The following is a 14645-nucleotide window of genomic DNA, read 5'->3' on the forward strand; positions in this document are numbered from 1 at the left end:
CTATTCGGTTCTTGAACCAACTGGCAGAGCCCTAATCGCTAGAGTTTTAGTAACATGATGGACTTTTTCTTACTCCAGTTGTGTTCTTTCTTGTATTATTTTGTATAATTTAAATTTTTCTTGTGAATGTTGTTTATCTGATGCTATGTGCCTGTGATGCTGCTGCAAGTAAGTTTTTCATTGCACCTGTGCACACATGTACTCGTGCATGTGACAATAAACTCGACTTTGAAACTTTGAGAGACCCGAGTGTATCCACAGAGGAACAAATGATATTAGAAGAAAAATATGTTGGTGCGGAGATGGGGCGGATCCGAAAACTCTGAGAGGAGGTAGAGATGGGAGAGGGTGTTAAAAGAGTTGGAGAGGGAGATGGAATGTTTTGAGGAAATTTCAGAAAGTCGAGGTCCGTTGGTATTGCTGGACACTCTCAGCTGGTCAGGCAGCGTCTGTGGAAAGAGCTGGCCTGTTAAATTGTATTTCTCTCTCCACAGGTGCTGTCCGCCCTGTTGGGTGTTTCCAGCATTTTCTGATTTATTTCAGATTTCCAGCACCGGCAGTTTCGTTTTAATTTTTATCTGTATTGCTGTTAGAGTGCGGCAGACAAGGATCCTGATTTAGAAGGGGGGAGGGGGATTATCACGCTGGAGGACGCTGCAGAAACAGGGAAGGGGGAAAAACTGCAGAGGGCTTTAAAGGCTAAAATTTAAACCGTGAGGAAACTAATGCAGGCCAATTGGGGTGGAGCAGTGAGAACAGAACAGGGACAGAGTCAGTTAGCCGCAGTTTGGCACGATTTTCTTCTGGCCGTGACTGTAAGGGATTCTGGATGGCGGAGCGGCCGAGGATAAGGGTCCGTGAAGCCCGAAGAAGTTACGCCAGTGAAGATCATGGGAGAGTTAAAACTCCGAAAGTTTAAACCAAACGTTTAGTCCCGGGCCGGCGTGGACCGGTCTGATCTGGGATGGGACTTGCATTGTATAAATCCTCTGGTGTCCCTGTCAGATCCCACAGAGTCCCCACAACCAATGTAATTACCTTTTTCATGCAAAGTCGCCGTTAATTTGGCATAATGTTCGGCAGATATTGGTGCCTGCCCCTATGTTCTATGCAAGGCAGGAACCAACACGCACAGCAAGATCCCATAAGCAACAATGCAAATGATAGCAACAAGGCAAGAGCAAAGAAGTTCACCTGACCGGAGCTGAATTTCAGTAATGCATTGGCAAATCGGACACACTGTCTCGTGTTCGGGGCACTTGACCACATTTTAGCTCTAAGCAGTGATGTTGATTGTGGGATAAATACAGGCGGGATACCACGGGGGAAAAAAAAACCCCTGTTTCCCCTCGAGAAGCTCCGGCACTGCTACAGCATCCGCGGTAACGCTGTCGGAGTTCAGTCTAATGCAAGTCTCTGGAGTGGGACTTGAGCCCACAGGATTAGAAGCGGAGAGAGAGGAGACTGCAGATGCCGGAATCTGGAGCAACAGACAATCAACTGGAGGAACTCAGCGGGTCGAGCAGCATCTGTAGAGGGGAACGAACAGTCGACGGGTTTCGGGTCGGGACCTTTCATCTGGACTGTAAAGAAAGGGGGAGATAGCCGGTATAAAAGGGGTGGGGGGGGGGGAATGGAGTAAGAGCCGGCGACTGTCTATCTCCCCCTTTCCCTCCAGTCCAGATGAAGGGTCTCGTCCCGAAACGTCGACTGTCCGTTCCCCTCCACAGATGCTGCCCGACCCGCTGAGTTCCTCCAGCAGATTGTTGGACCAGAAGCGGGGTTCAGGGAATGAGTGGGCAGCGATGGGGCAACGACTCGCGCAGTGGGTCAATGAGGCACCGAAACGTGCGGTCCGATGTTAGGACAATGGGGCGGAGTGACTCGGGGCGAACAGGAGTGTCGGAGGCGAAGGCAAAAAGAAACAAAATGCAAAACCGTGCCAAACCGATACAAAACCGTGCCAAACCGATACAAAACCGTGCCAAACCGATACAAAACCGTGCCAAACCGATACAAAACCGTGACCCGAATTTATTTCGAAAATGCGTTAGCTGTAAAACCATAAATAGTGTCAAAATGTGTACCACCTTTTATACAAAAAAATCTTCGTACAAATCTACACGCTTTTCCGACCGTGGCTCCCACCTCAAAATGCACGTTAAAGATCAACCGAACCAACTGTACACAAAATGCTGTGTTTTATTAGGTGTGGGATTGAGCCAAATCCCGAGACTGTAGCACGAATGGTTGGCAGACGACTAAGCGTTTATATATTAAAAATCGACCGGGGAGTGGGGCTGATGGTGAGACAGGAATTGTAATGAGGGTTAATTTGATCTCACTCGTTCTGTCAGCCTCGAGTGTTTGTAGCCGCTGCTTTGTAAACACTGAGACGGTGTGTGTGTGTGTGTGTGTGTGTGTGTGTGTATGAAGAAAGAGAGAGAGAGATTGAAATCAAAACAAACAAACCTGCAAATAATTGTTTGCACAAAGTATTATAGAAACCACAAGCCCGGGAGCACAACGAGGAGCAGGGAGCAGCACGTGGATACTGCAGAGAGGTTTGACGCCGGGTCAGTTTGCTGCGGTTTTAAATCCGTTCTGTTTATTTCATAATCATCATATTCATAATTCTCATCGGAGTCCGGGGTGGCCGTCAGGAGCGAGTGGCCGTTGATGGAACAGAATTTCTGAATGTTCTCCTTCACCACTTCACAGAAGGGCCTTTCCACGCCGTCGCAGACGCAGGTGTTAAGCAGAATGCCATTGGGGATGGAGAGCAGGTACTGGATGGTATTCCTACACATCGGCGTGCACCTCCTCCCGTTGAAAAGCTGCCCGCAGTTGGACAGGTAGTCCTTCATCGCGCCGTGACACACCGTCTCCTCCTCGCAACGCTGACGTGCCTTGGTGCAGCCCAGATCCGACTCGCCCCTGTATCTTCTGGGCATGCAAGGCTCGATAGCTCGCTTGGCCTGTCTGCACTGCACGTCCTGGTCGCAGTCACAGTTCTCCAGGTCCGGCCCGTTCTGGGTCTGGTTGAGTTTGACCAGGGCGCCGATGCAGTGACTGGGGCAGTGCCTCCTCAAGCCCTTCAAGAAAGGTTCACAAGCGGCGCTGTACTGGCTGTAAGCCCATTTGCAATCCTTCTCCTGCTGACAGCGCAGCAGAGCCTTCCAACACACGGGCTGCGCCCCGGCCACCGACCTAAAGCAAGCCAGTATCGCCAACGAGTACCAGCTCAGTCTGACTGTCCGGATCATTCTTCAGCGAAGGGACCATCCGCACCCCTCGTTTAAAGCGACCGGATCGAATGCATCCTGCAGAAGGGTTCCCAATCGGCCGGCTCTCTCTCGCTTTGCAAAGCCCCCTCGCAGTTGCATAACAGCGAGATTAGCGCACGGGTTAAAATATCTCCCCCTCTCGCTCCCCACTTTAAAATTCCTAGCGGTGTTAGTGATGAAGCGAGAAAAGGGGGCAAAAGAGCGCCGCATTAAAAGTACTATCCACCATGTGGATCCAGGAAACGGGCCTTCCAGTTGGAAGTTAATATCTTCCCCTTTGTTCTGAACGCTCCGAATCCCAACATACAGCTGGGAACAGAGATTTGCCGCGGTTTTTATGAGATGCAAAGGGTTTCTCACAGTCCTTCTCCCTCTCTCTAAAGTACCAACTGTTCTACTTCACGCTTGATTTAGCTTTCCTTTTCTTGAAAAAAAGCCCAACTCGCTGAAACTCTCGCCCTCCCGCCCCAAACGGGGGTGATGGGAGAGAGAGTTAGTGAGAGAGAGAAAAAGTCTCTTAGAGTTTCACCCCGAAGTGGGATTGGTCGATTTTTTTCTAGGGTTGTGCAGTCTGGGATTCGTTTCCATAGCTACACTCAAATTTTTGGCAAGCAACACGTCACATACTGGATCAAATGTTTATATAAATTTATCAAAACGCAACATGTGTGGTCTTAACTGTAAAAAAAAACCAGCGTGTGTAACACTAGGGGGAGCAGGGTTCTTGCGAGCGAAGGAAAATGGAATGATTATATTCTTAAATGTGAAACTCATTCGATCTGACACCGTAACAATCCCCTCCTGGTCAACTGCTCCTTACCCCGCCGCAGAAAGGTAACTGCACCCAGCGCTGTTTTTTTTTGTTACAGATTGGTGCAAGTTTGCTTAGTTCAGATTTCCACGGACTGAGAAACAGCAACGTTCTCTCTTGGCACGGATTCTCCCCCCACTCACACCCTCCACCACCATCCCCCTCGGAGGCTCTGAATAGCATTTTTCTGGCCCGTTTCATTCCCTTTGTGGACGGGCTCTCCGGCACCGAGTTAGCGCGCTGCTCGCCAGAGGGAATTGTTCGCGCCTAGCAAGCTATGAATGGAGGCTGGCCGCGTGTGTTTTCCAACGAGGCCCCCTATTTAATAGCGGCCTGGCTCTTGCCATTCAACCGCACTTGAGAGTCGCGATTTGGAAAGCGCTTACAGTAGATTCCTTTCTTTCTGGCGATCAACCCCCACGTCTCTCTCCCATTGAGATGTAAAATGACCGAATTCAGGAGTAAATCGCGCGACACCATGACCAGCCTAGGAGGGAGGGGGTATTTTATAAACTCCCCCACCGCCCCAGTGGTGATTTGTTACTGGAAAGATTTTTTTCCTGACATACGTTTTCAATAACTTGAAGGAGTGGGAGAATGCAAGCTTACAGCCATACAGCTTTGCATTGTGAACTCTTTCTTAACTTTTATAAGCTTTAAGACATGTTCTCCCGCAAACCCAGTTCAGCCTTTGCACTGGCAAATAAATATTCAATACGAATTTTCGAAAAAACGAAAACAATAATGTTGGAAACACTCAGCAGGCCAGGCAGCATCTGTGGAAGGAGAAGCAGAGTTAACATTTCAGGTGGATGTGCGGGGAAAGTTTTTACAGAGAGTGGTGGGTGCCTGGAACGGGCTGCCAGGGCGGTGGTGGAGACAGATACCATAGAGGCTGTTAGACACATGAATGTGCCGGGAATGGAGGGATGTGGATCACGTGCAGGCAGAAGAGATTTAGTTTAATTCGGCATCGTATTTGGTGCAGACATTGCGGGCTGAAGGGCCTGTTCCTGTGCTGTACTGTGTTCTTCCTTCATCATATTTGTCCAATAAGATATCTTTATTAGTCACATGTACATCGAAACACACAGTGAAATGCATCTTCTGCGTCGAGTGTTCTGGGAGCAGCCCGCAAGTGTCGCCGAGCTTCCGGCACCAACATTGCATGCCCACAACTTCCTAACCCGTACGTCTTTGGAATGTGAGAGGAAACCGGAGCACCCGGAGGAAACCCACGCAGTCACGGGGAGAACGTACAAACTCCTTACAGACAGCGGCCGGAATTGAACCCGAGTCGCTGGCACTGTAAAGCGTTACACTAACCGCTACACTACCGTGCCTGCCCTCAAGTTGGTATAAACAAGCAAAATAAAGAAAAATAATAATAAAGTGTAACTTTGATGTATAACATAATCCTATTCAGTATACTTGGCGTTGAATTAAAATCTGGTTTAATTATTTGAGCTATGTGTGTTCTTAAAGTAAAATGCACATTTTCTGAAAGTGGTGGGTTGTTATAAAAGGTACTACATTGGGATGGTTAGGGTATTTAATAAAGAAACAGTGATGGGGCAGTGACTACAGGGAGAGTGGTGAGATTTGGGTAGTATACTCATGAGTGGGCTCTGCACTGAAGTATCATTGGCTGTTTGGAGGCACTTCTCTCTGGATTCAGGGTTTTTTTGGAGTTGAAGTTAATTTGCTTTTCTGCTTTGCAAAATGAAAATTGTCCGGTTTGCCTGCAGCATCTTTTGCCAAGTTAATGTAAATAACTTTTAAATTATTTATAATTTTATGCCCTAAGTTATTTGTGGAATTTTCCCAGTGAGTGACCTTTTTATAAACAAGCTCCAGTTCATGTTGCAGAGTGAGAGTAGACCATTCAGCCCCTTGAGTCTGTTCCAGCATTCAATGAGGTTATGGCTGATCTGTGACTTAATTCACAAGAATTCACAAAAATCTGCAGAGTTGTGGACACAGCTCAGCACATCATGGAAACCAGCCTCCCCTCCATGGACTCTGTCTATACTTCTTGCTGCTTTGGTAAAGCAGCCAACATAATCGAAGACCCCACCCACCTGAGACATTCTCTCTTCTCTCCTCTCCCATCAGGCAGAAGGTACAAAAACCTGAAAGCACATACCACCAGGCTCAAGGACAGCTTCTAACCCACTGTTATAGGACTATTGAATGGTTTCCTAGTACGATAAAATGGACTCCTAACCTCACAATCTGCCTCGTTATGCCCTTGCACCTTATTGTCTGCCTGCACTGCACTGTCTCTGTACCTGTGACACTTTGCATTCTGTATTGTTTTACCATGTACTACCTAAGTGCACTATGTAATGAATTGACCTGTACGATCAGTATGCAAGACAAGTTTTTCACTGTACCTCGATACAAGTGACAATAATAAACCAATACCAATTCCATATACCTGCCTTTTTCCCAAATCATTTGATACATTTGTTTATCAAAAATGTCAGTCCAAACTTAAAACATTTTACCCAGCATCAATTGCCATTTATGGCAAGATAGTTTAAAACTTCAGGCTCTCCTTGTGCAGAGGTGTTTCTGTTCATTGGTTCCCCTGTATTTATCCTGCCGATTAACCCAATGTCCTCCCAGCCAACAGTTGAATGGCCATTAGGGATGATCATCAAAAACTGGCCATGGAAATGACTCCACCTCCCATGAAATAATTGTCATAGAGCACAGAAACAGGTCCTTCAGCTCACCAAGTCCATGCCAACCATCAAGTAGCTATCTATACTAATTCTCGTAACCAACACCTGGTCTGTAACCTAATAATAAAGGGAATGAAAATCTGTGTTTGGAGTTTGCCTCCTGGTTTTGGATTCTCCAACCTGCAGGGTTGCCCCCATTAGCTTTGTTTAAAGTCTTGAAAACTGAGTAAATCACTCTTAGCCATCCAGATTGCAGCAAATGTGACATGTTTGCACAAGGTCTCTGCATAATTTAACACTTGTCGTGACTTGTTCTGATAAATCTACCCCGCAGTCTCCCCAATGTCAATGTAAACCTTCTCTGGTGTAATAGCCTAGAGCTGCTTCTGCTACATGGAGTGTCCTACAGCTACATGACTGTTATCTCTCCTGGTTTCTCATCCAACAGTACAACAAGTTGAAAATTCGACACACAAGAAATTCTGCAGATGCTAGATGTATCGAGAGCAATACACAAAAAGTGCTGGAGGAACTCAGTAGGTCAGGCAGCATCCATGGAGGGAAATAAACAGTCAACGTTTCAGGCCGAGACCCTTCATCAAGACTGAAAATCCTGTCCTTTATGGGTAATCTTATCTCTTCCTCAATGGGCTGGATTAGATCAGCATGGCAGATTCAGATTTAGATTTATTATCACTGACATATGATGTGAAATTTGTTGTTTTGCGGCAGCAGTACAGTGCAAGACATAAAAATCTATAAATTACAAAAATAAATAAATTGTGCAAAGAAAAGGAATAATGAGGCAGTGTTCATGGGTTCATGGATCATTCAGAAATCTAATGGCGGAGGGAAGAAGCTGCTCCTAAATAATAGAGTGTGGGTCTTCAGGCTCCTGTACCTCCTCCCTGATGGTAGGAAAGAGAAGAGGGCATGTCCCGGATGGTGAGGGTCATGGATACCGTCTTCTTGACGCACCGCCTCTTGAAGATATCCTTGATGGTGGGGAGGGTTGTGTCCATGATGGAGCTGGCTGAGTCTATAATCCTCTGCAGCCTCTTACAGTCCTGTGCTTTGGAGCCTCCATACCAGGCTATGATGCAACCAGTCAGAATGCTCTCCACCATACATTTGTAGAAATTTGCAAGAGCCTTTGGTGACATACCAAATCTCCTCAAACTCCTAACAAAGTAGAGCCACTGGCATGCCTTCAATGCCATCAATATGTTGGGCTCAGGATAGATCCTCTGAGATGTTGATGCCCAGGAACTTGAAGCTGGTTACCCTTTCCACCGCTGACCCCTCAAAGAGGCAGTAAAAATGAGGCAACGTGTATCTTTATAACCCTTCAGGATTGAATCAAGAGTCACATATAAACTGATCCTAGTAAGTCAGTTTGAAAAACGTTGACTGTTAAACCCATCTGTTTCATTAATATTCTAAGAGAAAGAATATACATTCCTTTAACTCCATTTGGTTTATATGTGACTCCAGGCCAACAACAATGTATTTGATTCTTAATTGCCTTCTGAAATAGCATGTGAACGTAAGAAATGGGCACATCCCTCCCCACCATCGATAGTGTTTACAGGAGGCGCTGCCTCAAGAAGGCAACATTTAACATCAAAGATCCCCACCATCCGGGCCGTGCCATCATCTCGCAGCTGCCATCAGGCAGGAGGTACAGAAGCCTGAAGTCCCACACCATCAGGTTCAAGAACAGCTACTTCCTTTCAACCATTCAGTTCTTGAACCAACCTGCACAACCCTAATCATTACCTCGGTAGAGTAACACTAGACCACATTGCACTACGGTGGACATTTTTTTTGTTCCAATTGTGTTCTTGCTTGTATAATTTTGTATAATTTATGTTTAATTTATGTTTTTCTTGTGACTGATGCTTATCTGATGCGATGTGCCTGTGATACTGCTGTAAGTTTTTCATTGCGCCTGTGCACACATGTACTTGTGCAGATGACAATAAACTCAACTTTGACTTTGACTTTGCCATGAAAAAGTAATGTAGCTCCATGAGCCTGCTCTCCCAATCAATAAGATCATGGCTAATCTGATATTTTGTCTGAGGTCCATCTCCCTGCTTATACCCATAACCTTTGATTCACCTAAAATCTATCATGCTCAACATGACTCAACAGCCACAGCTCTCTGAGGTGAAAAATTCCAAGGATTTACAATTCCCTGAGAGTGGATATTCCTTCTCATTTCGGTCTTGTGGTTGACCCCTATTCTGAGACCATACCCTCCAGTTCTAGATCTCATTCAGGCTGTACATCCTCTTAGCATTTACCTTTCAAGTCCTCTCAGAACTTTCCAAATTTCAAAGAGATTACCTTTTGTTCTTGAAAACTCGACAGACTGTAGGCTGAACAATCTGCTGGCAGATTGTTTGTTGCTCCAGATTCCAGCACCTGCAGTCTCTTGTGTCTCTAGACTGTGGGCTAAGCCTGTTCAATTTTTCTTCATAGGTCAACCTATTGAATGTTTGCCGCCTGTCTCCAAGGCAAATATATCCTTCCTTGAATAAATGTGCATTTGCAGCAAGGTAGCCTTACTTATGTATTCCGTGCCCCGTGCTATAAAAACCAACATTCCACTTCCCTTGCAGATACAAGAAACGGCAGATGCTGGGATCTGGAGCAAAAAATAAGCTGTCGGAGAAACTCTGGGTCAGGGAGGCAAATGGATAGTCATCGATTGAGACCTTGCATCGGGACACTTATCTTCCCTGTTACATGTTGTACCTGCATGCTAACCTTCTGTGTTTCTTGTGGAAGGACACCCAGTCCATGGTCCTGTTCAGATTCTTCCCCTCCGCCATCAGATTTCTGAAAGTGTAGCAGTTAGCTTAACGCTATTACAGTGCCAGCGACCTGGGTTCAATTCTGGCCGCTGTCTGTAAGGAGTTTGTACGTTCTCCCCGTGTCCTTGTGGGTTTCCTCCGGGTGCCCGGTTTCCTCCCACATTCCAAAGACGTACAGGTTAGGAAGTTGTGGGCATGCTATGTTGGCGCCGGAAGTGTGGCGACACTTGCGGGCTGCCCCCGGAACACTCTACACAAAAAATGTATTTCATTGTGTGTTTCGATGTACATGTGTCTAATAAAGATATCTTATCTTATCTTACCTCATTATTCCTTTTTTTTGTACTATTTATTTATTTCTGTAATTTATAGTAATTTTTATGTCTTGCACTGCACTGCTGCCATAAAACAACATACTTCAAGACATATGTCAATGATAATAAATCTGATTCTGATTTAAATAATACTCTACTTTTCAATCTTCCTATCAAAGTGGATGACTTCATGTTTCCCCTCAGCATTTTCCATTTACCAGTGTTGTCCACGCTCAGTTAAACCGTTTCTACCTGTCTGCAGGCTCTTAGTGCTGTACTCACCTTATCTCCCCACCCAGCTCCACCTCATTAGCAAACTTGAATGTATTACACTTAGTGCCATCATCAAAGGTATTATTACATGTAATATCTGAGGTACCCCAGATTTGTTAATATCTGCTTGAATACCAATTGTTCATACCTGAGGTACCTCAGAAGTTACAGCTATCCAGTTTGAAAATGGCCTGATTATCCCTATGCTTTCTGTCTGTTAACCAGTCCAATATCCAAAGTCAAAGTCGAGTTTATTGTCATATGCACAAGCACATGTGTGCACAGGTGCAATGAGAAACTTGCCTGCTGCAGCATCACAAGCATATAGCATCCGATACACATTCGCAGAAAAACATAAATTATACATGATTTTTACAAGAAAGAACACAATTAGAACAGAAATAAACAAGTTCCATTTTAGTGCAAAGTGACATCTTAAAAATAAAATGCAAATGCATTTTAGTGCATAGTTATGTGTCAACATTAACTACATTCACTGGTTCTCCTATGTCTGTCCTGCTGGTTACATTCTAAAGTAAATAACACAAAAAAAATTGTTAGACTTAATTTCCTCCTATCCTCTTGGTTCAATAGCAATTAAGAATGAACATTAAACACTGGCCAAGCAAGTGACCTTACATCCCATGAAGTAATAATGGGGAGAAAAACACAGGTACATTAGCTAAGGGAGTCAGTAATTCACTCTTTCTAGCTTTTTCAATAAGATCAAGGCTCATTCATAAGGTGCAGATAGCCAATAAAATAGATGAGGAACAGCCGAAAGTGCAGTAATAAGTATTGAGTAAGCGCTTAATCTGGTATGAAATTTAATTTTTCATTTGCATATTAGCAGTCACAATTCCAAGCGATGTGATGGTAATTAGATCAATTTAAATGTATTATGAATGGAAATCATATACAAGAACAATTTTCTCAACAGGAGCAGCACGGCTGATTTTTTATAATTAGTTCTCCAGGGTTCATTTTAATAGCTACTTTCTGCAGATTGATGAGGAGGAGGATCAGGCATTAAGTAATTGTGTCTGAACTTTTCATAAGAAATCATTGTGTTGTTAAGGTTATCTAAAATTTCATTGTCTGCGGTTATAGGTTGCTTCTGAGATTTGCCATTTTCCTCCCTTTTATTGAAGTTGTTGATTCTTACTGTTAGACCATAAGACCATATGGTATAGGAGCAGAATTAGGCCATTCAGCCCATCAAGTCTGCTCTGCCATTCAATCATGGCTGATTTTTTTCAACCCCATTCTCCCGCTTCCTCTCTGTTACCCTTAAGCCCTTTACCAACCGAGAACCTATCAATCTCTGCCTTAAATACACCGAATGATTTGGCCTCCACAACCCTTTGTGGCAACGAATTCCATAGATTCTCTGCCCTCTGGCTGAAGAAATTCCTCCTCATCTCAGTTCTAAAGGGACATCCCTTTATTCTGAGGCTGTGCCCTTGGATTCTAGACTCTCCTACTAATGGGAACATCCTCTCCACATCCACTCTATCCAGACTTCTCAGTATTTGGTAGGCTTCAATGAGATCCCCCCTCATCCTTCTGAACTCCATCGAGTATAGGCCCGGAGACTTCAAACGCTCCTCATATGTTAAGCCTTTCATTTCTGGGATCATTCTTGTGAACCTCCTCTGGACCCTCTCCAGGGCCAGCGCATGTTATTCCATTTCTTAGTGACTATTCTACATCTTTGGGTGGAACACTCTGAACATTCCATCTTCAAATGTAGCATCCGCTCCATCTGTCTCCAGTGCACAGTGGTTGCACATGCCCTATCTACAAAACGTTCTGCAACAACTCGCCAACTTAACTCCGCTCTGACAGCACTTCCCCAACCCATCAACACTACCACTGAGATCGACGGGGAAGCAGGTGGATGGGAACACTGTCGACTGCAGGTTCCCCTCCAAGTCACAGACCATCCTGACTTGGATATATATAACTGTCTCTTCATTGTTCCTGGGTCTAAGTCCTGGAACTCCTGACCCAACACCACCCAATCTACGACTAATGTTCAAGAAGGATGCTTATCACCATCTTCTCCAGAACAACTAGAGATGGATGATAATTATAGATAATGCCCTCATTCTGTATAACAGTCAAAGAACTTTGAATGATATTGCTTTCGACAGTCGCGCACAAAGTCTGGATTTCTGGTGTTGGAGTGGAAGCTTGAACCCTCAGCCTTCTGAATCAAGTTGGCCATGGTACCCACCATTACTGATGATTCAGGCGCTGCTGATCTCTCTGATACCAGGCTGAAGTAGGCATTGATGCATGAGATTAGATCCTGGGTGTCGTTGGGCTGTTTTTCACCCAAGGACATGAATACTGAGGCATTTCCTGACCTCATTGGGGCAATGGCATTTCTGTCACAGAGGACACAGGAAAGCCATTAGGACTTGGAGCCCAAGCAAACTTCCCACTCTCTAATCAAGGTGGCGAGGCCACCGGTACTGTTGTCAACCCAGTTAACATAAAATTTTAAATTTAAATTTTTAAATTTTATTTACAGTGTGGTAACAGGCCCTTCTGGCCCAATGAGTCCGCGCCGCCCATTTTAAACCCAAATTAACCTACCCGTACATCTTTGCAATGTGGGAGGAAACCGCAGCACCCGGAGGAAACCCACGCAGACACGGAAGAACGTACAAACTCCTTACAGACAGCGAACCCCGATCACTGGCGCTGTAATAGCGTCGCGCTAACCGCTACGCTACCGTGCCGCCCCCAACCTATCCAGAAATAAAAGAAAACAAAAAAAGCTGCAAATACTCAGCAGGTCAGTCAGCATCAGTGAAAAAAGAAACACAAATTAATTTTTCAAGTTCATGTTTTTTCTTTAGAACTATTTGGAACTGCTGATGAAGGGAGAAGTGAAAAAGTGGGTCTCCCTTTTGCAGTATTTCTATGGGGGTTGATGGTGCAGTGCTTAAGAACCAAAAGGTTCAGTGGGAAAGAATAACCATAATGCATATAAGGATAGGGGAGGTTTATCTGATTAATTCAATCAGTACAAAGGCCATTTATTGTAACAAGATTCTTCCAGCAACTCCATTACACACAGGTCTCATCCCATAACTTCATTGGTGCTCCAGGAAGTCTTAATAAGAGGAATATTAACAGACTGCGCAGTGGAGGCAAAATTACATTAAAAATATCTGAATAGCCATTTGGGGACAGAAATAGCAAGAGACGGGATATTGGAAAACAGGAATAGGGACTTGATGTTTGAAGACGAGGGACTAGAGTAATGAGTATTGGACCAAGGGCAATAGCAGGGATAAGAAGGTTACAAGGGCCAGCTTTATTGGCTTTGTTTAATTGCTCTGGAATTGATTGTCTTGCTGAATGATTTCAAAGGGCAGTTAGTGGTCAACAAATGTAGATTTCCTTTCCTTAGTGCCTTTAGTGAACCAGAGAAGGTGTTAAACACAATCTGATTCCTTCCTGGCAACCATAAGTGGTATTAATTTGGGAAATTCTAGATCTATTTATGCAAGTATCTGAGTTTTGTGTTAACCAATAATGTGGCAGTGAAAATATTTCTAGGCTCCTACATTATTACAATGGTTCATAAAATTAGTTTATTATTGTCACATGTACTGAGGTACAGTGAAAAACTTTGTTTTGCATGCTATCCAGACAGATCATTCAAAACATAAGCACACTGAGGTAGTACAAAGGGAAAAGCAATAACAGAATGCAGAATATAGTGTTACAGTTACAGAGAAAGCGCAGTGCAGGCAGACAAGTAAGGTGCAAGGGCCATGACAAAGTAGATTGAGAGATCAAGAGTTTATCTTTATCATACAGGATGTTCATTCAAGAGTCTTATAACAGCGGGATAGAAGCTGTCCTTGAGCCTGGTGTAGAGTATTTTCAAGCTTGTACCTTCTGCCCGATGGGAGAGGGGAGAAGAGAGAATGACAGGGGTGGGAGGGGCCCTTGATTACGTCAGCTGCTTTCCCAAGGCAGCAGCAAGTGTAGACATGGAGGGGAGACTGGTTTTTGTGATGGACTGGGCTGAATTCACAATCCTCTGTAATTTCTTGCAGTCTCAGGCAGAGCAGTTGCCATACCAAGCTGTGATGCATTCGGTTAGGACGCTTTCTATGGCGCACCAGTAAAAATTGGTGAGTGTCATCAGGGTCATGCATCTTTTGTGTGTGAGAAACACTGGATGTCACTTGTAATGTGCGTAGAAGGTACAGGAGCCTGAGGGCACGGACCACCAGACTTAAGCACAGCTTCTATCCCACTGTGATAAGACTATTGAACGGTTCCCTTATACAATGAGATGGACTGTGACCTCACGATCTACCTTGTTGTGACCTTGCACCTTATTGCACTGCAGTTTCTCTGTAGCTGCGACACTTTACTCTGTACTGTTATTGTTTTTACCTGTACTACCTCAATGCACT

The 14645-nt window shown here is 44.7% G+C and overlaps 1 protein-coding gene across 1 annotated transcript; it reads right to left on the reverse strand.

Annotated features, from left to right (window-relative positions):
- Positions 1 to 1596: 1596 nt before the first annotated feature.
- Positions 1597 to 3952, reverse strand: si:ch1073-459b3.2 (growth arrest-specific protein 1). Its single transcript, XM_052042639.1, has one exon. It carries the CDS (start codon positions 3264 to 3266, stop codon positions 2499 to 2501), a length of 768 nt encoding a protein of 255 aa, XP_051898599.1. The 5' UTR covers positions 3267 to 3952; the 3' UTR covers positions 1597 to 2498.
- Between the last annotated feature and the right edge of the window lie 10693 nt (positions 3953 to 14645).

The sequence above is a fragment of the Pristis pectinata genome, chromosome 32 (assembly GCF_009764475.1).
Source record: "Pristis pectinata isolate sPriPec2 chromosome 32, sPriPec2.1.pri, whole genome shotgun sequence".
Taxonomy (NCBI): domain Eukaryota; kingdom Metazoa; phylum Chordata; class Chondrichthyes; order Rhinopristiformes; family Pristidae; genus Pristis; species Pristis pectinata.